The 25,599-nt window shown below is 39.5% G+C and overlaps 1 protein-coding gene across 1 annotated transcript in view; it reads left to right on the top strand.

The window, feature by feature from the left end:
- Positions 1 to 25,599, top strand: part of CFAP44 (cilia and flagella associated protein 44) — a 127,489-nt gene that overhangs the window by 29,884 nt on the left and 72,006 nt on the right. Inside the window, exons 7-13 of the mRNA XM_037136866.2 lie at positions 2,281 to 2,497; positions 8,240 to 8,354; positions 13,411 to 13,575; positions 15,398 to 15,553; positions 15,980 to 16,027; positions 16,609 to 16,708; positions 21,223 to 21,317. Of these exons, the coding sequence (XP_036992761.2) occupies positions 2,281 to 2,497; positions 8,240 to 8,354; positions 13,411 to 13,575; positions 15,398 to 15,553; positions 15,980 to 16,027; positions 16,609 to 16,708; positions 21,223 to 21,317 (896 nt within the window). The remainder of the gene's footprint in view (positions 1 to 2,280; positions 2,498 to 8,239; positions 8,355 to 13,410; positions 13,576 to 15,397; positions 15,554 to 15,979; positions 16,028 to 16,608; positions 16,709 to 21,222; positions 21,318 to 25,599) is intronic.

Genomic DNA, 25,599 nt, shown 5'->3' with positions numbered 1-25,599 from the left:
TACATTTTCCTTTATTTCACTTTTTGTAGCTTTCACTTTTTTCCCTATTTTGTGACCATACTCAACCATTTCTGTGAGCATCCCGATTAGCAGTGTTTTGAACTCCGCATCTGCTAGGTTGGCTATCTTTTCATTGCTTAGTTGTATTTTTTCTAGAGTTTTGATCTGTTCTTTCATTGGGGCCATTTTTTTTCTTTTGTCTCAGTGCTCCTGTTACATAGTAAGGGGCAGAGCCTTAGGTATTTGCCAGGGCGGGGCAACCACTTTGCTGCCTGTGGTGCTGTATGTGAGGGAGGGATCTGAGAGGGAACAAGGTCATTTGCTCAGCTCTCTGCCGGCTCTAAATCACTTCCAGTGCTACCCACAAGCAAATTGGGCCCTTGTGGTGCTGATTCCTGGGTGGTTGGGTTTGTGTACATTCTAGCACCCTATGGGTCTCTCTGACAAACTCTCCTATGAGGCTGGGAGTTTCTCCCACCACCTCAACCCACACAAGTTTTTTTCGGTCAGAGGTTGTGAGGTTTTATTTCCCCACACTGAAACTTTTGCTTGCTCCCCAGTTGTTTCTCCCAGCTTATCCACATGCAAATTGGGGATGCCGGCCCCAGTCCTCCAGCCACCACCTTGCCACAAGTCCTCTCCACACCAGCTGCCCATCTCCACTGCTCCTACCAGTCTGGCTGAATGTTTCTTCTTTAACTCCTTGGTTGTTGGACTTCCATACAGTTCAATTTTCTGGCAGTTCTGGATGTTTTTTTTTGTTTTTAAATTTGTTATTTTCCTTCTTTTGTGAGGATGCAAAGTGTATCTATCTATGCCTCCATCTTGGCCAGAAGTTTTTTTTCCCCAATCATGGTTGTTTTAAATTCCTGCTCTGATAATTTCAACATCTATGCTATGTCTGGTTCTGATGCTTGCTGTGTCTCTTCAAATTGTGCTCCAAGCTCTGATATGCTGTGTAATTTTTTCGTGAGAGCCAGAGGTGTTGTACTGAGTAAAAAGATCTCCTTTAAATAGGCTTTTAGAAGTGGTGGTGAGGTGTAGGGGGAGGGGAAGCGTTCTATAGTTCTATGATTCGGTCTCAATTTTTAGAGAGCTTATGTTTCTGAATTGTGAACTTTACAAATGTTTCTCAGTATTTTTCTAATCCCTTCCAATGAACAGGATGGCTAGAATGGGCTGGAATTGGGAATAGGCAACCTTGGAGATATTGCAGGTATGGTCCTATGTCACTGCAATCAAGCAAATATTGCAATAACGTGAGTTGTAATATTTTTGTTGGTGGACGGCTTGTCCTCAGTTTGTAAAAAGCACAGCATCTGTAAAGCGCATTAAGCAAAGTGCAGTAAACAAGTTTGCCTGTGTTTCAGTTATATTCTCATAACACTCCAGTATTTTAGGTGCTAGTTAGTTAGTTTATCTTGAGGTCAGGCCTTGTGAAAAATAGTGCCCTGGGGCGTTTCCAAAAGGCCCCCTTCCCCTTCTTGTGACAAAAGTTCTAAGGGGATTTTTCTAGGTATGTGCATCCTGGCCAAGCTCTTGGAGGTAAATCTCACATATTTTTGTGGCCACCTTATGACAGGGTGCCCCTAGAGTTTTTAACTCTCAGACTTGTCCACACTGAGATTATCGTTCCCACAATCAGTTCAGGTTTTCCTGTCCTTATCCTGGTTCCCGTGTTTTGGCCATTTCTTCCCCTGAGTCTCTGCTGCTGTACATTGGAAAGCCCTGATCCACCCGTCAGCCTCTCCAGTCTTGGGGGTGATGGTTTGCCCTGTGTCCTTCCTCCCCTCTCTTGTGGACCCGAGAAGAGTTGTTGATTTTTCAGTCTGTTCAGTTTTTCACTTGTTATTAGGACAGAATTGTGACTTTCTAGCTCTTTACATGGCAACCTGAACCATCAATTTTTATTTTGTAATTTTTTTCCAGTAGCAATTTTTAAATTGTAGATTGAGTTCCTTCTGATAACATGCTTTTGTGGCCCCTTCCCAACTACATAAAATGGAATATGTTCATAAAGTGTTTTTCTCATGCAAAATATTGTTAAGATTTATGTATCCTCCCATCTCATATTAGTGATTCTTTCTAAAACCAAGGGTGAGGAATGATTTTAGAATTATTTATTTAGGGGATTCTTGGCATTCCACCATCAGTACACATGATCAAGGTGGCACACCCCCTGCCTCTCTGTCTGTATCTCTGCTGTGTGTGTGTTTTTAAATAATACACTTTTAAAAATGAAATAAATGTTGTGCCTGTTTATTATATTCATCCTTTCAGATGGGACTGACCTGGGCTATGCTTATGTGGACTTTAACTCCAGTGGTACATTGCTGGCCTCCGTTGGTGGCAACCCTGATTACACATTGACCATCTGGAACTGGAAGGAGGAACAGCCCATACTGAGGACAAAAGCTTTTTCTCAGGAAGTTTTTAAGGTTACTTTCAATCCTGAAGATGATGAGCAGCTTACTACATCAGGATCAGGCCACATCAAGTAGGTTCTGTGACCAGTACAGGTGCTAGTAGATTATAGTAAAGGTATTTTGTAAGAGGATCAACCAGGTGGAGACATTTTTGCTGATATTGTTAACATTAGAATACTTTTTATTTTTGTTTTATTGATTATGCTATTACAGTTGTTCCCTGTTTTCTCCCTTTGTCCCCCTCCACTTGGTACCCTCACCTTTCTCCAACAATCTCCTTCCTTAGTTCATGTCCATGGGTCATGCATATAAGTTCTTTGCCTTCTCCATTTCCTATACTTATACTTCCTGTTCTTAATGCCCCCTGTCTATTTTGTACCTACCAACTTGTAGTTCTTAATCCCTGTACCTTTTCTGCAATTCTCACCCTTCCCCCTCCTAGCTAACGACCCTGCAAGTGATCTCCGTATCTATGACTCACTTTCTGTTGCGCCTGTTTGCTTAGTTTGTTTTTTAGATTCAGTTGTTGATAGTTGTGAATTTATTGCCATAATGCTCATAGTTTCGATAATCTTTTTCTTATATAATTCCCTTTAACATTTCATATAATAATGCTTTGATGATGAGGAACTCCTTTAGCTTTACTTTGTCTGGGAAGCACTTTAACTGCCCCTTTATTCTAAATGATAGCTTTGCTGGATAGAGTAATCTAGATTGTAGATCCATGCTTTTCCTCACTTTGAATACTTCTTGCCAGTCCCTTCTAGCCTACAATGTTTTGTTTTTTTTTTTTTTTTTTGAGAAATCAGCTAACAGTCTTACGGGAACTCCTTTTGTAGGTAACTCTCTGCTTTTCTCTTGCTGCTTTTAAGATTTTTCTCTTTGTCTTTAACCTTTGGCCTTTTAATAATGATGTGTCTTGGTGTGGTCCTCTTTGGGTCCAGCTTGTTTGGGATTCTCTGTGCTTCCAGGACTTGTATATCTATTTCCTTCACCAAATTAGTGAAGTTTTCTTTCATTAGTTTTTCAAATAAGTTTTCAGTTTCTTGCCATTTCTCTTCATCTGGCACCCCTATGATTTGGATGTTAGTATGTTTAAAGATGTCCCAGAGGCTCCTCATTTTTAAAAAAAAATTCTTTTTTCTTCTTGCTGTTCTGATTGAATGTTTTGTTCTTCCTTATGTTCCAAGTAATTTATTTGAATCTTGGCTTCACCTTCACTGTTGGTTTCCTGTAGGTTTCTCTTTATTTCACTTAATGTAAACTTCATTTCCGCCTGGGTCTTTTTTTATGCTGTTGATGTACCCAGTGAGTTCTTTGAACATCCTGATAACCAGTATTTCAAACTCTGCATCTGATAAGTTGCTTACCTGTAATTCATTTAGCTCTTTTTCTAGAGTTTTGTTCTGTTCTTTCACTTGGGCCATATTTCTTTGTGTCCTCATTTTGGCAGCCTCCCTGTGTTTGTTTCTGTGTATTAGGTAGAGCTGTTTTGACTCCCTGTTGTAGTAGTGTAGCATATTGTAGAAAAGTGCACCTGTAAGTTGTATGGGGTGAAGCCTTAGGTAATTGCCAGGGTGGAGCAACCTGTGTCACCTCTCTGTGGCTTTGTGTGAATGTGGGCTGGGAGAGGGGACAATATTGCCACCTAGCTTCTGAAGTATTGCCCAGAAAAAAGCTGTCTCCCAGCACTTGCCTGGATGCCAGTCACTTCAACTTCTCCCTGTATGCCACTGGTTCCCTCCCAGCTATTGTCCTGGTGCCAAATCCCGGAGGGAGTGGGTCTGCGTAAGTCCTAAGTCTGTTGAAGGCCCTTTAAGAGGAGTATCCTCTGAATCCTGCAGTTTCTTCTGCTGCCCCATACCCCACTGGTTGTTATGGCCAGAAGTTATGGAGACTTATCTTCCTGGTGCTGAACCCTGGACTGTGTGGTCTGGTCTAGGGCTGGGACCCCTCATTCCTGAGGTTTTCCTCCTGATTTTTATCCACCACATAGGGATGTATGATGGCCTGTTCTGCATCTCCCCTCCTCTCCCCACCTCTCTGTGCACTCATGTCTCTGCCCCTTCTACCTGTCTGGATGAATGTGGCTTCTTTAAATTATTGGTTGTGGGACTTCCATACAGCTTGATTTTCTTTTCTTTTTTTTAAAGATTTTATTTACTTATTTTATTTTATTTTTTAAATATATTTTATTTATTATGCCATTACAGTTGTTCTATTCCCCCCTTCATTCCCCTCCACCCTGCACACCCTTCCCCCACCATTACCCCCTTTAGTTTATGACCATGTGTCTCAAGTTCTTTAGATTCTATATTTCCCCTACTATTCTTGCCCTCCCTCTATCTATTTTCTACCTACCATCTATGCTACTTATTTTCTGTACCTTCTCTCCCCTTCTCCTTCTCCCACTCCCCTGTTGCTAACCCTCCATGTGATCTTCATTTCTGTGGTTCTGCTCCTGATCTAGCTGTCCTCTTAGTTTGCTTTTGTTTTAGGTGTGGTTGTTAATAACTGTGAGTTTGCTGTCCTTTCACTGTTTATTTTTTTAATCTTCTTTTTCTTAGGTAAGTCCCTTTAACATTTCATATAATAAAGGCTTGGTGATGATGAACTTCTTGAATTTGATCTTATCTGAGAAGCACTTTATCTGTCCTTCCATTCTAAATGAAAGTTTTGCTGGATAGAGTAATCTTGGTTGTAGGTCTTTGGATGTTATGACTTGGAATACCTCTTTCCAGCCCCTTATTGCCTGTAGGGTCTCTTTGAGAAATCTGCTGACAGTCTGATGGGAACTCCTTTGTAGGTGACTGTCCCCTTATCTCTTGCTGCTTCTAGGATTCTCTCCTTCATTTTAATCTTGGCTAATATAATGATGATGTGCCTTGGTGTGTTCCTGTTTGGGTCCAACTTCTTTGGGACTCTCTGAGCTTCCTGGATTTCCTGGAAGTCTATTTCCTTTGCCAGATTGAGGAAGTTCTCCTTTATTATTTGTTCAAATAAGTGTTCCACTGGTGGCTGTTCCTCTTCCCCTTCTGGTACCCCTATAATTCGGATGTTGGAGCATTTAAAGATGTCCTGGAGGTTCCTAAGTCTCCTCATTTTTTTTGAATTCTTGTTTCTTCATATTTTCCTGTTTGGCCATTATTTTCTTCCTTCTGGTTCAGTCCCTTGATTTGAGACCCAGTTTCCTCTTCATCATTATTGGTTTCCTGTGAAATTCCCTTCATTTCAATTAGTTTTGCCTTCATATGTTCCTCTAATTTGTGACTATAATCAACCAGTTCTGTGAGCATCCTGATCACCAGTGTTTTGAACTGTGCATCTGAAAGTTTTGCTATTTCTTCGTCACTTAGATTTATGGGCTTTGAATCTTCTTGAGCCATTTTTTGTCTGTTCGCGCCCGTTAATTATGAGGAGCAAAGCCTTAGGTATTTACCAGGGTGGGCCTCCCAGGTCGCTGGGTTGTGACGCTATATGTGGGGGTGGGGTCAGAGCGGAAAAATGGTGGCCCCCTCTGCTGCCTTTAGCAGCTGGGGCCTGCCCAGTCCCTCGCTGGTCTATTTACGCATGAATGCAGGGCCACAGTCAACCCGCCGCCCTGCACCCTTGCTGGGTCCGCCGGTAGCTCACTGGGTCACTCACTGGGTCCCCCCTTGCAACCCCACACCTGGGATCTGCGCGCCTGAGTCTGTCTGACTGAGTTTTCCTGTGCAACCCAGCTGCGCCAGCTGCTGGCTTTGCCTCTCTTACTGGTCATGCTGAAGTATTTGTTGTTATCAGACTTCCGAAAAGTTCAATTTTCTGTGTTCTGGCTGTGTCTCCACCTATGCCTCCATCTTGGCGGAAGTCCTTATTTACTTATTTTAGAGAGATGGGGAAGGGATGGAGAAAGAAAGGGAGTAAAACATCAATGTGTGGTTGCCTGTAGCACACCCCATACTGGGAATATGGCCTGCAACTCAGGCATATGCCCTGACTGGGAATCAAACCAGCGATGCTTTGGTTTGCGAGCCTGTGCTCAATCCACTGAGCTACACCAGCCAGGGCCTGATTTTCTGACATTTCTGGGTGATATTTGTTTTGTAGTCTAGTTGTGGTTTTTGCTGTAGTTGTGTGAGTAGGCAAGATATGTTCACCTATGCTTTCATCTTGACCAGAAGTCCATTAGGATGCTTTTCAAATGTGTTCCTTTTAAAGCTTACTAGCAGCATAGCTTTTCTAATTTAATGTGGGGATTTACTACTGCAGACGGCACCGATAAAAGAAGGACTTTTAAATTTAGCCCACTGACTTCTTAGAAGCTTTACCTCTAATTTTGTGTAATTAATTTTGTATAATTTTTTCCTAATGATGGCATGGTATTTCCAAGTTCATACTGAACTTTCAGATTTACTATTAAATTTGTTGTTCATAGTACTATATATGATGGATACATCATTTTGACATCTGTGAACTCAGTCTTCATCTGTTGTAACAAGAATTATGACAGAATCATTTCTGACACAGGCCCCTTGATACTAAAGGGTAGCAGAGCCTACACTTAATCTCAGGTCTTAGGCTCTAAATTACATATATTTTTCACTACATCATACCCTCGTCCATTTCCAGGATGGAATGATTCTATCCTCTTTTTTGGTTCTACCCTGTTTCATGTGTTTATTTAAAAGCTCCTGCTATTACCCTTGATGCCCATGACATTATTCTTTTGTCTTTTTAGGAAAAGATGTTCTTTTCTATCCTAAATTCTTATTCTAATGAAAGATGATTTTATTCATTAGAAATATAGAATAATTGAACAGATTTTTAAATGCAATCTTGAAGGAATTCTTTCATAACCCTCTCCTAACCATAGGCTAAAAATTTCCACTTCCTTACCTTTCCCCATCATTTAATAAAGTGCATGTTTTCTGTGTACTGTATCATTGGGGAAAGATAGACATGGAACAATATCATGTGTGAAGTACTGTAAAGGAAACACAGAATATATGGACATAGATGACCAGGGGACCTGCCATAACATTGGAGAAAGATGTTGGTCACCTAGTCTTTGGCTTATGTTATTGGTGTTGATACCTCCCATCATCTATTTTATATCCAGTTGGTAGGCCAGATTCTTTTTCTGCATGTTTTTTTAATCATTCTGACTGTACATTTGTTTAGACTATTAGTGGGAAAATGTTAGTAACAACTAATATTTATTGATTACTTTTATGTACTAGGCACTGGTCTAAGAATTTTCCAACAATTTCATGAGGTAGGTGCTACTAATATTCCCATTTTACACATGAGAAAATAAAGGTACACTGCGGTCAAGAAAGTCATTTAAAGTACAACAGCAAATAAACTGGCATTTTTGGAAAACTTTGACCATCTCTAAAACATTATTATCCAACAGAACTTCTGACGGGGCGGAAATATTCTGTGCTGTCCATTTCAGTAGACACTAGCCACATGGAATTATTGAGCAGCTGAAATGGGCTGGTCTGACTAAAACACTGATTTTTAAGAGTTATTTAATTACTTTAAATCTGAATTAGTCCAATTTGGCTAATGGCTATGGCATAGGACTGCATACCTATAAAATGTAAGATCTATGAAGGCAAGGAATTTTCTCCTTGGTTTGTTTTGCTCAGTGCTGAATTCACATTGCCTAGAACTTTGCCTGACAGGTAGTAAATAATTAATACATATTAATGAGATGAATGATGTAATAATATATGTGACTATGAAAGATATAAATGCTTGGGTCATATTAAAATTAGAAACTACTTCTTTGAGGTCAGTACATTTAGTCTCTTTCTCATCTGCAGATTTTGGGAAATGGCTCAAACGTTCACTGGTCTCAAGCTTCAGGGCTCACTGGGTCGATTTGGGAAAACAACCACTACTGATATAGAAGGTTACATGGAGCTCCCAGATGGGAAGGTAAGAATGGCCCCTATTCTACAATAATAGAACTATGTTTTCAAGTGACATATGTATATGAAGGCATACTGTACATTCTAAAAAGCACTGACAGTATTAGTAATAACATACTATGCTTGGGAAGAGAATCAACATTTAATTTTATCTCTTCAGGTTATCAATTTTAATATATTTCCATGAAATTGTTATAACCTACATATACATACCATTTGCTGTTTTTTAACTAAATATTACACACATGTATAAACTATACAAGCATCTAAATATGTTAATATAGTGATGCACTTGTTCCTTTTAATTATGTCATGGAATTGCAATGTTTATATCTTTCTCCCCTCTTTTCTTCACTATGATGCTTCCATTTTGACTGAGTCAAAAATGTTGTGTGGCTTTTGTTTTTATTATCAGATTATTATTCAGCATGATTAAGCAAATTTACAGTAACATCTGCAACACTGCAGCTTTAAAATAAACTCAGTTTATTTTTTAATATTGTTGGATTACTTCCTCTCTTTTACAAAATTTATAGGCATATTGCCTATAGAATCATTTATCTATTAATATTATATTTGATTTTCTATTAAGATTAGTTACTTGCGATCATCTCAATTATAAGTAAACACCAGTGTACAGATATTACTCTAAGGAACAAAATGGTCTAGTTCTCTACCTAGTGGCATATTCTCAGTTAGGACTTATGGTATGTAGAGGAAATAAAAAGCACTGGATGCTGGCTAAACTATAGTACAACCAAACCCATAAGATGATCATGAATTATTCCACCTTCATATTCATTTTAAGTATATTTTATTGATGATGCTTTTACAGTTGTCCCATTTTTTCCTCCCCTTTATCCACCTCTGCCTTGCACCCCCCTCCTCCCACCAGCATTGCCCCCTCTTAGTTCATGTCCATGGGTTGTGCATATAAGCTTTTTGGCTTCTCCATTTTCTATACTATTCTTAACCTCCCCCTGTCTCTTTTGTACTTACGATTTATGCTCGTTGTTCCCTGTACCTTTTTCCCCATTCTCCCTCTGCCCCTCCTGTCTGATAACACTCCATGTGATCTCCATTTCTGTGATTCTGTTCCTGTTCTAGTTGTTTGCTTAGTTTGGTTTTTTTTTTAGGTTCAGTTGTTGTTGGTCATGAGTTTCTTGTCTTGTGATTTTACTATTCATAGTTTTAATCTTCTTTTTCTTAAATAAGTCCCTTTGACATTTCATAAAATAAGAGCTTAGTGTTGATGAACTCCTTTAACTTTCCCTCATCTGGAAAGCACTTTATCTGACCTTCCATTATAAATGATAGCTTTGCTGGATAGAGTAATCTTGGATGTAGGGACTTGCCTTTCTTGACTTCAAATACTTCTTTTCAGCCCCTTCTTGCCTGTAAGGTTTCTTTTGAGTAATCAGCTGATAGTCTCATGGGAACTCCTTTGTAGGTAACTTTGTCTTTTTCTCTTGATGCTTTTAAGATTCTCTCCTTCTCTTTTATCTTGGGTAATGTAATTGTGATGTGCCTTGATGTGTGCTTCCTTGGGTCCAACTTCTTTGGGACTCTCTGAGCTTCCTGCACTTCCTGGAAGTCTGTTTCCTTTACCAGATTGGGGAAGTTTTCCTTCATTATTTTTTAAAATAAGTTTTCATTTTCTTTCTCTTCATCTTCTCCTTCTGGTACCCCTATGATTTGTATGTTGGGACATTTAAAGTTGTCCCTGAGGTTCCTAAGCCTCTCCTCATGTTTTTGAATTCTTGTTTCTTCATTGTGTTCCAGTGGACTGTTTATTTCTTCCTTCTATTCCAAACTGTTGATTTGCGTCCCAGTTTCCTTTCCTTCACTGTTGGTTCCCTGTACATATTCCTTTATTTCACTTTGCATAACCTTCATGTCTTCCTTTATTTTGCAACCATAATCACTTCTGCGAGTATCCTGATTATCAGTGTCTTGAACTCTGCATCTGCTAGGTTGTCTATCTCTTCATCACTTAGTTGTATTTTTTCTGGAGCTTTGATCTGTTCTTTCATTTGTGCCACTATTTCTTTGTTTCTGCACACCTGTTACATTCCAAGGGGTGGAACCGTAGGTATTCACCAGGGTGGGGCAAAACCCATATCACTGTGGTGTGGCGCTGTATGTGGGGAATGAGTCTGAGAGGAAACAATGCTGCTTGCTCAGCTGTTTCCCTGCTTTCCGCAGGTAAGATGTTTCTCTGCTTTCAGCAGGGAAAATGTTTCACTTCCACCACTATCCACAAGCAAATTGGGCCCTCCTGGTGCTGAATCCCAAGTGGATAAGTTTGTATACATTCTAAGACCCTCTGAGTCCCTCCAGTGGACTCTCTGGTGATATCAGGAGTTTCTCCTGCTACTGCAACTTCCACAGATTTTTACAGCCAGAGACTTTATTTTCCTGCCCTAGAACCCTGGGTTGTGTAGTTTGTCATACTCCCCAGTTGTTCCTCCCAGTTTACATACACACAAATGTGGCACTGACCTGTCTGCCAGCTGCCGCTTTGCCATATATACTCTCTGCTCTGGCTTCCATTTCTGCCCCTGCTATCAATCTGGATGAATGTTTCTTCTTTAACTCCTTGGTTGTCAGACTTCCATACAGTTCAGTTTTCTGGCAGTTGTGGTTTTTTTGTTTTTAAATTGGTTGTTGTCCTTTTCTGGTTGTGCGAGGAAGCAAAGTATATCTACCTGTGCCTCCATCTTGATCAGAAGTCAACCTTCATATTCTGAATACTGTAAGAATTAAGTGGCATAAAGATTAATGCAACCCTTGTTAAAAACATGGTATGAGATATATCTTTAAAAGGTTCGGTAGTTTGTGTAGATGTAGGAGAGAAAAGAAGTCTTTTTATCTTTTTAAATTTAACTTTATTTTGATTTTTAGAGAGAGGAGGAGGGAGGGAGAAAAGAGGGAGAGAAACATTGATGGAGGAGAGAAATATCAGTTGATTGCCTTCCATATGCACCCTGACAGAAACCAAACCTGCAATCCAGGCACAGGCATGTGCCCTGACCAGGAATCAAACCGTCAACCTTTCTGTTTGCAGAACGACATCCAACCAACTGAATCACACCAGCAGGGGCAGAAGTCTTTTTAAATGAGAAAGCCACAAGGAAATGTTTAGCATTAGGAATAAATATCATGTATTTAGAGGGCTAAGTAGAATAAAGCATTCATGTTGGGAAAGAGTAGGAGATGAGATTGAGAAGTGTGGTTAGGTCCTGGTGTGTGAGGGCTTTAACAGCCAGGCAGAACTATTGTATATTGGAAGAGTAGAGTCACAAATAAAATAAGTGATAAATAACTTTGGCCACAGAATCCCAAGTGAATCAGAGGAAGGGAAATCTGGAGTCAAGGAGACAAGCTAGGAAGGAAGATATTGCTTTCCTGCAAGAAGAGGTGATGAGGGCCTAAGATTCTTCTCAGGACAATTGGAAAAGGAAAGCTAGACATGAATGATATTTCAAACAGGAATTCCTTAGTCTTTGGTGACTTTTAGCATCTTTAGTAACTGGACAGAAGAAACCAAGTCTAAATAAAGACCCTACTATCAGTGGGCTGAAGCTTAATAGGTGATATAAATAAGAATGGGTAGACAAAGAGGTAGAAAAGCTTGGGTAAGGTCCTAAGTCTCTCTAGGTGAGAAGGATGTGGAGATGCAGAATCCTAGGGGAGGCAGGATTTAGACAGGAGTTTACCAATAGTCATTTCGTGGCATGTTAATCTTTACAGAAGCTTGGTGAAAATAAGACCTTCTCTTCAAATTCCTTCATATCTAAAAATTCCTCTTGGTGATTCCCAGTGAATAGTTTTGTGTCAAAGTGTCCAAAGAGTCCTAGAGCAAAGAAATTTCTTTGATTTTGTTTGTCCTAGTATTTGTCTTCTGGGGCAGTGGGAGTTGAACAGGAGATTTTTGAGCCATAGTGTCTGGTTTAAAATCCTGACTCTTCTGAGTCATTTTGGGCAAGATACTTACTGGTTCTACTCAATTGTTTTCCTTTGTAAAATGGAGATAATAATAGTCAGGGCTTCCTCTGGCTTATATGGTTTTGTGTGAAGACAAAAGCTGCCTTTTCTGGAAAAATACAGTACCTGCCTGACTTGCACAACTATACATGTTATTCCCAGTAAATGTACCTGGTTCGTATGGCTTTTAGGATAAACTTATGTATATAAAATGCTCCAGCAGTTCTCAGCACAGAGTCCATACTCCACTAGTATTATTTTTTTTGGTAACACCTGTTAAACATTGTAAGAACTAGTGTTTGGTGGTATGTATTGATATTTTAGGAAGTGGGGGATTAAATGGATTAATATGAGGTGGTTCCAGATGATCATCCTTCTTTAAAATTGGATACTGTTATATCTTCTGAGTTCAGTAATACCCTCACAACTTATCAAACATCTTATAACAATTGATATTATTATACTTAAAAGGTAGAGTTTCATCTACCAAGAATTGTAAACATAGCTCTAACTTTTGACTCAGTAATTCCTCTCCTGGATTATGTCCTTAAGAGATGTACAAAGACCCTGGCTGTTGTGGCTCAGTGGATTGAGCATGGGCCTGTAAACCAAAGGGTTGCTGGGTTAATTCCCAGTCAGGGCACATGCCTGTGTTTCAGGCCAGGTCCCCGGTAGAGGATTCACGAGAGGCAACCACACATTGATGTTTCTCTCCTTCTCTTACTTCCTTTCTTCTCTTCTCTCTAAAAATAAATAAATAAAATATTTTTTAAAAAGAGACATACAAAGAAATATATATTACATACATCTGAAAAATTGCCAGTAGCATATAGCCTAGTCATAACAATGAAAATGATGTGTGACCCTTAGAGGAAATACATCAACATGTGAGAAGTGATTCTTCCTGGGGTAGTGAGTTTTTATTTCTATATTTTCTTATTTTTTCCATATTTAAAATGTTTTACTTTTATAATCAAGAAAAATCTTTAAAAACTCATTTTTACTCTTATTGGAGGCATACATATACCCAGCTGCCAGTTTTAATGCACATTCCTCCCTTTCCACATACTTGCCAGGTTGTCTCGGGCTCAGAATGGGGCAACATGCTGGTGTGGGAAGCTGGCCTCATCAAAGTCGAGCTCTGTCGAACTGGAAGTAAGTCTTGTCACCAGGGTCCCATCAACCAGATAATGCTGGATGAGGGTGAAGTTATCACTGCTGGGTCAGATGGATGCATCAGGGTAAGTTTTCCTGATACTTGGACAAGAGCACCCGTATCTGAGCCTTGCAGATCACTCAGTTGGTTCTATCAGTTCTTTATTTCTCACAACAGTCACTTTTTGAAGGTGATCAGTGATCATTTACTCCCAGGTCACCTCATTTTAAATAATGCTTTTCCTGTGGTACATATTTGAATTCTAGTCAAAATGAATTTACAGTATCTTAGCATTGAAATTTTCTGAGGGAACCTTTGTTATTTTGATTCCATTGTTAAAATAATAGTTTCAGAAAATGAAAACCCATGTTAGCACAATATAAACAGTGGACACAGATGTCCTTCCAAAATGTCTGATGTGAATGGGTCGTGTTCTAGGGACGGTAGTGCCAAACATTTGTTGGTTATTTTTTTACTGTGGTTACCAATCAGGAATATACTCAAAGATGAGATGAGAGGGTTTGGTTATGGGTGTTCCCAGTCCTTGCACCTGACAGTAGTGAACTCACTTGTCCTCACCAGTGGACATCCTCCTGCATATAGTATGGGCTAAGTTGGAACGTTGTTCCTGCTGGTTGTGGTCACACCTGTGCATGTGTGCCCTGCAGTTGCAGACAAATCTGGAGCTTCCTGATTTATTTGGTCCCCTTGGTAGGGATTCTGCCTGGGACTTTCATAAGAAAGTGGTAGTGTCCTCTGGATAGCCTTTAGGATATATTATCAGAAGTAAGAATTTTTTAATGGCGTGATCATTGTTGACACCTATTGAGCTTACAATGTCTAACATTGTTTATGCCATATATTCTCCAGTCTGCCCTCTAATCATCGGCTTTTTGAACCCAAGTATAAATTTTTTTACATTTGCTATATTAAACATAATCTTATAAAATTTTACTCATTACTCTGAGAATCTTACATCCTTTATTATATCATACAATATATTCCTCCTTCCAAGATATGTTACCCCAAACTGCCAAGATACCAAATGGAAGAAATCCTCAAGAGAAAAGAAGTTAAATATTTCACAGAGGATCCCTTCATGGACACTAATTTATAAGCTTGATTCCCTTTTCAAAGTTCACCCTCATCTCTTCAGTCTTTTATGTTGAAATCTCTACCTCTCACCCCTTAGGAAAAACTTACCCCAACTCTAGGCATCAGTCCAGCCCTAGGACCTGGGCCTTCCTTTACAAGGCTAACCTATATGGGGCTACACCAACCCTCCCTGCAGTTACTTTCTCAGAGTTGGAGTTACTGAGTCCAGGATAGCACAGCAGGGTGTGTCAACAGAACCATCCCGAGTGGGCTTTGGCACTTCACAGAGGAAGTTCTTCTGAATCCCTCTGCTGCGTGTTGTGAAACTGTGCTCCCCCACCCTTCCTATAGCATTCTGGTCTCCCATCCCAAGAACAACAATCCTAATCCAAATAATACGGTCTACATTAATAATAAGGAAGAGAAACAGTTTCTAATAAACACATCATCACATTCATTGTCTCTGTTTTGTAATGAAGATAGTGTTTGAATTATTAAGCAAGAACATCTACTTTCCCTTTCCAGGGGGCCTATTGGCGTATATGAAACAGGGCTTATTATGATGTCTTGCTGAACAAGTGAACCATTTACTCCTTATGGCCACTCTCTGTGCAGAAAGACCTGTTGCATACGTATCTTTAAACCTTGATACACAGATTATTTTGGGCAAATTAGAATTCTTATTTAGAGCTGTATTTTCTCACAAATCTCTGTAAATACAAGGCATATCTTTATATTTCTTCTCTGGCTTATAAGAATATTAATTCAGAAACTGCTCTATGATTAAAGTGTTTTCTTATTAATTTTATAAGATATGGGATTTTGAGACCATAGACACCGCTGATATTATAGATGACACTGGATTGCTAGAGATTGAGCCTATTAATGAACTTCAAGTAGACAAGAATGTTAAACTCTTCTCTATGATAAAAATAAATGAAACTGGAAATAACGTTTGGTTGGCTCAGGTAAGTTGAATTCTTCTCTCTTGGCTCTTTTAAAGTTACCTGGACATAAAATTAAAATAGTATTAAAATTTATTGTCACTATAAGTCTATTTTTACCTTTAAGACTACTTTTGATAACCTGAATGAAGAGTTTCTGAGTTTTGGTGTTTAATTGACTATATTATAATGCAGAAAACCTATTAGGAGCATTTTTATTATGTCAAGCTAACTGTTAAGTATAATGAGATTGCTTTGTTTTACTGTGTAGTGGTGTTTTAAGATATATAGAAGTTGATTTAGTTAAATTTCGGTCACACTTTAAAATATACGTAAGCAATAGTGTTATTGTTTCTTCTTACTTTAAATCATAGGAAGAAATTATTTTCATTTGTTAGAAGTTCATAATGATTAAGACAAAATGCTATTATTAGGTATTTAATTTTTTAGGATTCCAGTGGAGCCATATGGAAGCTTGACCTTAGTTTTTCAAATATCGTAAGTTGCCTATTTTCCTAATAATAAATCTTTGTTATTCTTCCTTAAAAGATACTTTATTTTTCTCCATATTTGATCATTGCCCCATCAAAAACTTGGTCCATATATATGATTGCTGAGAACTCATATTGTTTTTTCTCTCTCTCTCCTTTCGTTATTATTATACGTTTTAAGAGGTCTATCTCCTAACAAAACTTACCAGAAAAGTGACCATGACAATGGCTAACATATAGAGCTTCTCAGTTTTCATAAACATAAGCCATTTGCATTGATATTATCTCATGTAATCCTCACAACTATTCTATTTAGTGCGCAGGCAGTTGCCATCATCTCATTTTACTGATGGAGAAATGGAAACTGGAATTCAAAGGGGCTTGTGCAAAATCACACAGCCACCAGCTCTGCTTCTCCTAATTCCAAAGTCCAGTATTCTTTCTAACCTACTATGCTTTTTCTTATTTCTCTTAGGATAAAGTCACACATGTAGTTACAGAGTGTTATTTGCAATTTTTTAAACTTGACCGTGATTCTATGTTAAGCTATCTTTAAATTTAATATAATTTTCATCTTTGTATGATCAGACACAAGATCCAGAATGCCTCTTCTCCTTCCATTCTGGAGCCATTGAAGCCTTGGCTGTCTCTCCTATCACTTACCTTATGGCCACTACTGCCTTGGACTGTAAGTAGAGGCTCTTCATGACAATATAGCTGGTGTTTTTGTTTGAATTTAAATACTTTTTTTTTGTTAGTGAAACTAAAGCATTTGAGAATTTTTCCAAAAGGGAAATCTTTTAATGAAAGTGAGATGAGTTTTTGTGGAGGAGAGAGGGCATAAAATGCAGCAGCCATGTTTACTGTGAGATGAAAATAAGTATACAATCAGTAAGTCACTCATGAAGATGTTATTCATTTTAGTCTAGTATATATTTGTGCTGTTCTTCTTTCCATCTCTTTTCTTTCTTGATTTACAGAGAATCTATGTGGACTGTGCAAAGTGAAATTGATCTACCAGTCAATCATCAGTTGTCTTTTCCTTTTTGACTTTAAATACTTTTTTATTTTTCATTGATAGTTGACTTAAAATATTATATTAGTTTCAGGTGTACAACTCAATGATTAGACATTATATAACTTACTAAGTGATCACCCTGGTAAATCTAATACCCATCTGACACCATATCTAGTTATTACAATATTATTGACTGTTCTCTATGCTGTACTTTACCTCTCCATGACTATTCTGTAACTACCGATTTATCCTTCTGAATCCGTTCACCTTTTTAACCCCTCCCCTGCACCCCTCCCAGCTGGAAATCATCAAACTGTTCTCTGTATCTATGCTTCGTTTTCTGTTCTGCTTGTTCGTTTATTTTGTTTTTTGTTTTTTAGATTCCACATATAAATGAAATCATCTGGTATCTGTCTTTCCTTATCTGACTTATTTCACTCAGCACAATACCCTCTAGATTCATTCATGTTGTTACAGATGGCAAGATTTCATTCTTTTTTATGGGAGAGTCACATTCCATCATATATACATATCACTTCTTCTTTATTCATTCATCCATTGATGGACGTTTAGGTTGTTTTCATATCTTGGCTATTGTAAATGATGCTGCAGTGAACATATGTATATATGTATCTTTTTAAAAAGATTTTATTTATTTATCTTTAGAGGGAAAGGGAAGGAGAGAGGGAGAGAAATATCAGTGTATGGTTGTCTCTTGTGCGTTCCCTGCTGGGAACTGGCCTGCAACCCAGGCATGTGCCCTGACTGGGAATTGAACCCTGGTTGTTTGGTTTGCAAGCCCGCACTCAATCCATCGAGCTACAGCAGCCAGGGCTATATATGTATCTTTTTGATTTAGATAAGAAAAGTTATCTAAGAAATTGGTTTCTTCCAAGATACCCAGAAATGGAATTGCTTTGTTCTTTTGTTGTTTTTTGTTATAGCTTTTGTTTTAAAGTCTACTTTGTTTAGTATAAGTATTACTACCCCAGCTTTTAAAAAATTTTCCCTCATCTATTGATGGACACTTAGGCTACTTCCTATCTTGGCTATTGTAAATAATGATGCAGTAAATATATATATATATATATATATATATATAATTTTGATTTACTGTTTTGGGTTTCTTCCAAGAAATACCCAGAAATGGAATTGCTGGGTCCTTTGTTGTCTCTTATAGACTTTATTTTAAAGTCCATTTTGTAGGACTTCTAGTCAAGATGAACATGTAGGTAGACACACTTTGCCTCCTCACTCAACCAGAAGAATTAAAATGAAACCTCAAAATGAATAATACCCAGAAGTGTCAGAAAACCAAACTGTATGGATATCTGACCACCAAGAATTTAAAGAGGCCACATTCATTCAGACGAGTAGTGGGGGTGGAGTCACGGAGATGAGTGAAGAGACATGGAGGCAAGGAGACATGTTGTAGTGGTGGTGGGACAGGTGATCCCACAGTCACCTGTGGTGCCTAAAAATTGGGAAGGATACCTTGGAAGTGAGTTATCCCAATCTCAGGCCAGACCGCTCAGTCCAGTGTTGCAGTGCCCAGAAGAGAAGTCCCCATAACTTCTGGCTGTAAAAAGCAATGAGGGTTGGGATGATGGAGGAAACTGCTGGATTTTCAGGACAGTCTGCTTAAAGGGCCTTCACAGACTTAGAAAATATGCAAACTCAGTCTGGCATTTATCACCAGGGCAACAGCTGGAAGGACACCAGTTGCATATGGGAAGTTGATGAAGTGACTGGAAATGGGGCTAGTGCTGGGCAGACTTCCAGAAGCCAGGCAATGGCATCATCCCCTCTCTGAACCCTCCCCAACACAGAACCAAAAAGCAGTGAAGCAGGTTGTCCAGCCCCAGTGATTCCCTAAGGCTCCACCCCATACAACTTCACAGGTTCAGGAAGATGGGGAATCAAAGCAGCTGTACTTACACAGAAACAAACACAGGAAAGCTGCCAAATTGAAGAAACAAAGAAATATGAACAAAACCCCAAATAAAGAACTAAACAAAACAGAGATAGACAACCTCTCAGAGTTTTGTATGCAGAGTTCAAAACACTGGTCATTAGGATGCTCCGAGAACTTACGGAGTATGGCAAAAACATAAGGGAAGAAAATAATGTTACAGTAAGTGAAATAAAAAAAAATCTACAGGAAACCAACAGTGAAGGGAAAGAATCTGTAATTCAAATCAACAATTTGGAACCAAAGGAATAAATAAACATTCAACCAGAACAGAAAGAAGAAACAAGTATTAAAAATAACGGGAATAGTATAAGAATACTCTGGGACAGCTTTAAATGTGTCAACATCTGAACCATAGGGATGCCAGAAGAAGAGGAACAACAAGAAATTGAAAACTTATTTGAAAAAATAATGAAAGAAAACTTCCCTAATATGGTGAAGGAAATAGACATACAAATCCAGGAAGCACAGAAAGTCCCAAACAAGTTGGACCCAAAGAGGTCCACGCCAAGGCACATTATAATTAAAATGCCAAAGTTTAAAGATAAAGAGACAATCTTAAAAGCAGCAAGAGAAAAGCAGAGAGTTACCTACAAAGGAGTTCCCATTAGACTATCAGCTAATTTTTCAAAAGAAACTTTGCAGGCTAGAAGGGACTGGCAAGAAGTATTCAAAGCGATGAAAAGTGAAGACCTACAATCTAGATTATTCCATCCAGCAAAGCTATCATTTAGAAATGAAGGGAAGATAAAGTGCTTTCCAGACAAAGTAAAACTAAAGGAGTTCATTATCCTTTCATGAAGCTGTTCTTTCATGAAATGTAAAGAGACTTATTTAGGAAGAAGATAATCAAAACTATGAACATTAAAATGGCAACAAATTCACAGCTATCAACAATTGAATCTTAACTAACTAACTAACTAACTAACCAACTAACTAACTAAGCAAACAACCAGAACAGGAACAGAATCATAGATATGGAGATCATTTGGAGGGTTATCAGTTAGGAGATGGAAGGGGGAGAATAGGGGGAAAGGTCCAGGGAATAAGAAGCATAATTGGTAGGTACAAAACAGACAGAGGGACATTAAATAGTATAGGAAATGGAGGAGCCAAACAGCCTATATGCACTGTCCATGGTGATGTACATATAAACTAAGGAAGGGGATTTGTGGAGGGAATGGGGATACTTGGTAGAGGGAGGCAACGGGGGAGAAAAATTGGGACAATCGTAATAGCAAAATCAAGAAAATACACTTCAAAAATGCAGTCCATTTTGTCTAGTATAAGTACTGCCACCCCAGGTTTTTTTCATTTCCATTCATCTATTGATGGATACTTAGGTTTTCATATCATGGCTATTGTAAATAATGCAGTACACAAACTCATATATATGAATTTTTTGATTTAGTGTTTTCAGGTTCTTCTGAGAAATACCCAGAAGTGTGATTGCTGGATCCTTTGTTGTCTTTTGTTATAGCCTCTATTTTAAAGTCCATTTTGTCTGGTACAAGAGTTGGTACCCCAGCTTGTTTTCATTTTCATTTTCATGAAATATCTTCATCCATCCATCCCTTTCGTCTCAGTCTGTGTGTGTCTCTTTCTGAAGTGAGTGTCCTGTGATCAATGTATGTAAGGGTGCTGTTTTGTTTTCCACTCAGCCTCCATATGTCTTTTAATTGAAGCATTTAATTCATTTCCTTTCAAAGAAATTGGTGGTAGATATGTATTTATTGCCATTTTATTATTCATATATTTATCTCTTTTTCTTCTGCTAGAAGACCCTTTAACATTTCTTGTAATAATGGTTTGGTGGTGATGTACTCCTTTAGCTTTTTCTTGTCTTGGAAGGTTTTTATCTGTCCATCAATCATAAATGATAGCTTTGCAGGGTAGAGTAATCTTGGTTGAGGTTCTGGCTTTATATCACTTTAAGTATTTCACGCCAATTACTTCTGGCCTGCAAAGTTTCTGATGAGAAATCAGTTAGCAGTCTTGCTCAGTTCCCTTATACGTAACCAACTGCTTTTTTCTTGCTGCCCAGTCAAGGGTATGTGTAGAGATTTTTGACTAAGGGAAGGTTATTGAATTATCAGTTGACTTAGTTATTTATGAAATTTCTTGTTATAATGTTCCACATGTAAAGAGAGCCAAAGTTATTTTAAAATGGATTATGTTTACATTTTTTCCTTTTAAAACTGTCTTTCCGTAGGCTCTGTTCGAATCTATGATTTTGCCAGCAAAACTCCTTTGACTCATGTGAAATTCAAACAAGGAGGCACTGCCCTTGCTTGGGTTCCTCAACTGGTAAGTTTGTTATAATGAACTCCTATCAGAGTCTATTAATAAATATAGTATAACAGTGCTTTTTCTGGGAAATACAGATGTTTTCTGTCTCTGGATTTCAGAGAATAATAAAAATTTTAAGTTACTTTATTCATTAGAATGTGATAAAAATCATATCATAACTTTCCTATTATTGTGATTTTGGTCTAGTTTTAGTGAAAATTTATTTTTATGCCACCTGCAGATTAGTAGTAGTTGTGTGTTACAAAGTCATCACCCAACGGAACCTTTGTATATATCCTCTCTCTGCCTGGCTCTGATTTCATTCATTCTATTTACATTTCCAGTATGCCTGCTAAGTGCTGGACCTTGTTCTGGTTTCTGGGACTATGAGCAGTGAACAAAGACAAAACTACTTGTCCCCATTGCATCTTGCACTATAGTGAGAGATAGGAAGCAGAGACAGACACTAAACAAATAAGTAAAGTAGGTGGTATGTTAGAGAATGATAAGAGCTGTGGGCAAAAAATGAGGCAGAACCAGGGAGTTGTTCTAGTCATCTGTTGTTGTGTAGCAAGCTGCCACCAAATGTAGTGGAACAAAACAGCAATCATTTTGTTTTGCTCTGTAGATTGAGAATTCAGACAGATGACAGAAGGGGTGGATTATATCTGCTTCATGGTGTCCGGGACCTCAGCTGGGAAGATCTGGATGGCTGGGTCCTGGAATCATCTAAAAGCTTCTGTATGTTAGATCTGGCACCTGGGTTAAAGGCTGGACTACGCTGGGGCACCAGCAGGAGTGCTCACCTGATAGTCCCTCCCTGTGGATTGGGCTTCATCACAGCATGGTGGCCTCAGGACAGTCACACGCTTCTTACACCATAGCTCAGGGCTCCGAGATCTAGGGTTCCAACAACAAGGCAGAAGCTGCTGGCCTTCCCAGCCTCTGGAGTCGTATCATGCCACTGGTACAATATACGGTTTGTTGCAGAATAGACGGGGCAGGGGTGGCTGAACGATATAAAAGGCCCCCTCTTTTTTTCTGGGGGTTCGTCCCCCATACTAGGCTCGCTTTGCCTGCTGCCAGAGGAAGGACGTCTGTCAATGCCAGAGACTGGTGAAAAGGAAAGGAATTGTTGTTTATTTAAAAGTTATACAGACTAAAGTTCTTTAGAATACCTACAAACACACACAGTCCTTCCTTCTCCCTCTGCCCAGTCTGGGGTACTGTATGTCAGAAAAGAAGTAGAAGTCCGTGATTCAGGCTCCCAGCACCATCCACATGGCAAAAAGGGAGCACTTCCAAAGCCACATGGTCCTGATCCTTGCCAAAGCTGAGTGGGCCCCCAAAAGATGTGTGGTCCCAAAAAGAAACACTAAATGGCTGCCGTGCCTGGGTTTAAATCCCAGCACCAATCTTCCTCTGCAGCCCCATTTTCGGCTCCTCCCACAACTGGCCATAGCTGCCAGCATTCTGGGCAAGTGTGGCCCTATGGTATGGAGCCAATTATCTCCAGTATCTCTTCTTGACCTCATTACAAATCCCTGTTTGGGGCCCCCCTCTTGGCTGCACCCTGTTACACACTGGGTGAAGCAGTCACAAGCTCCATCCAGACTAAAGGGGGAGGAACTTAATGGCCCATCTTTTAATGGGGGGCATGTCAAATAATTTGCAGCTACGTTTTTTATTTTTAATATCTTTTTGTAAAATTTCCTGAGGATATGTTTTTATTGATGAAAGAGAGAGAGAGAGAGAGAGAGAAAGAGCAATGTGAGAGGAAAGAGAAATATTGATTGGTTGCTTCCTGTACATGCCCTGACCAGGAATCAAACCCACAACCTTTAGATGTATGGACGATGCTCCAACCAACTGAGCACGCAGCCAGACCTTGCAGCCATGTTCTTTGAAATGGGAGTATTTGGGGAATGTTTTATCCTTACTGTTTTGGGTTGAAATAAAAAGGAAAATGGCCCTGGCTGGTGTGGCTCAATGGATTGAGCATGGACCCACAAACCAAAGGGTCACCAATTTGATTCCCAGTCAGGACACATGCCTGGGTTCCAGGCCAGGTCCCCAGTAGGAGGGCAAGAGAGGCAACCACACATTGATATTTCTCTTCCTCTCTTTCTCTCTCCCTTTCCCTCTCTCTAAAAATAAATAAATAAAACCTTAAAAAAAAAAAAAGAAAATGTTCCAGGCTCAAAGCAGATGCAGAGAAGGCTGGAATGGAGGGGAATTTCATGACACGATCAAGATTCAAAGAAGAATTTGGGCCAAGGAGTGGAGGCAGAATGATGATTAGGTTGGAACAAGTAGGAACCACAGCATATTTGAATTACCACCCTGGCTCATTCTTTTTTTTTTTTTTAATAGAATTCATTGGTGTGACATTGGTTAACAAAATTATATAGGTTTCAGGTATGCAATTCTATAATATATCATATCTTTACACTCTTACTGAAGTCTTTAAAATATAGTCCAAGTAATTAAATTATTTATTTAGATGGTTTTGTTATGCCCACAGAATGTTTCTTGTTTTAGCCCTTCCTCCAAGTGACAATCATATGGATATTATACTAGAATTTTGAAATGCTCCTTTCCATACTTCCTGGCTTCTGGAAAACTCCACATCATTCTTGACAACTGAGCTTAGGTCAGACAGCATTTTCTCTGCACAGCTCTTTGTGACCCCACCTTCAAACAGAGCTGTGTGTTCCTTCCTCTGTTATATTTTGTCTTTTTAAGGATTGTGTGCATGCTTCTTTTAGAGCACTTAGCACAACATAGTAAGATGATTTGCTTTATTGTCTTACCCTCACACAAGACTGTTTATTCTTCATGATGACAGTCATACCTATTCTTGGTACCTCTGGTATTTCCACCGTTACTGGTACCTTTGACAGTTAGTAAATGGTTGCTGAATTAACAACATTCGACTGGAGTTGAATGTAGTACAGCTTTCTTATTTCCAATATTCTCATAATTGCCTGGCCTCAGGAAAGATCCCTCTGCTCTAGAGAATAGCACAGCTGCCGCCCTTCTCCGGAGTGCCTTTCAAGACAACAGACGCAGCGCATTCCGACATTGAGGGGTTCACGTCTCCAGCCCAGACTTCTCCTCTAAGCTGCAGACTGTATGTTATCTCTATTTTGAGATCTCCAGGGCACCTCAAACTCATCATGGCCAAGACCAAATGAGTGACTTTCTGCTTGACCCCAGCCATCCCTCCTTCTAAAACAATGATATCAGCAACAAACCACACACACACCTGGCCCCCTTCCAGTGTTTCCTGACTCAGTTTATGACTTAGTTGTCCTCGACACCTCCCCTGGCCTCGTTCCTCATATCCGGTCATTCCCAATAGGGCCATTATACTTCTTCCTAAAATATGTCTATATCCCTCATCTCCACTACATCACCTCAGACCAAGCGACCACAATCACTGTCCTAGAGTATGGCAGCCGTCTCTTCAAAGGACTCCCCAAAAGTCGCTTGGCCTCTCAGCTGGCCATCTTGGATCTACTTTCCACACATCAGGGAGAATGACTTTTCTGAAATAGCAAATCTGATCATGTCACTTCCCACCCGCAGCCCCCAACTAAAAACCTTTTGATGACTTCCTGCTACTCTCGGGATGAAGACCATGCCTAACGTGCCACGTAAGGCACCTTGTGGCCCAGTGCCTGCTCTGCTCCCTCCCCAGCCTCTTGGGGAACTACTGCTCCCTCCCTCAGTCTGCTCTACTCAAATTGTGACTTTTTCTGCAGAGTTACTGGTGTTACTGCCCCATGGCTTCCACACAGGCTATATCCTCTCCTAGGAGTGCTTGTCCTGCCTTCCTGTTTGTTAACTCCTGGGCCTTTTTCTCATCTCAGCCCCACCATCTCATCCTTACGGAAGTCTTCCATCTAGGTCAGCTTCTTTGTTTTGTGCTCTGAGAGAATATGCTTCTTTCCTTTAGCACTCATTTCAGTTCATAATTCCTCACTCATTTGTGTCAGTGTCTGCCCTTCCCACTAGACCATACGTTCTGTGAAACCAGGGCCTGAGGCTGTTTACACTCGCTCTTGGGTTGCTAGTGATAGGAGCCTGACGTGTAGTAGACAGACACTCGGCCAACACCCGCTCAGCAAGTGTTTGAATTGCCGTTGTTTCCCCATGTCACTGACTGCAGGGACGGGATCTGTCCTAGACCAGAGGGAAGTCACCAGGATGCACTATAAGGCATTACTGAAGGGCACCATTGTTAAATTACTAAAGTCTAAGTGGGTACAGAGGTATCTGTTATGCAGTACAACTT

Source organism: Artibeus jamaicensis, unplaced genomic scaffold (assembly GCF_021234435.1).
Source record: "Artibeus jamaicensis isolate MK-2021 breed Jamaican fruit bat unplaced genomic scaffold, CSHL_Jam_final contig_3126, whole genome shotgun sequence".
Taxonomy (NCBI): Eukaryota; Metazoa; Chordata; class Mammalia; order Chiroptera; family Phyllostomidae; genus Artibeus; species Artibeus jamaicensis.
The sequence above is the reverse complement of the archived record's forward strand: the minus strand, read 5'-3'. Positions and strand labels throughout refer to the sequence as shown.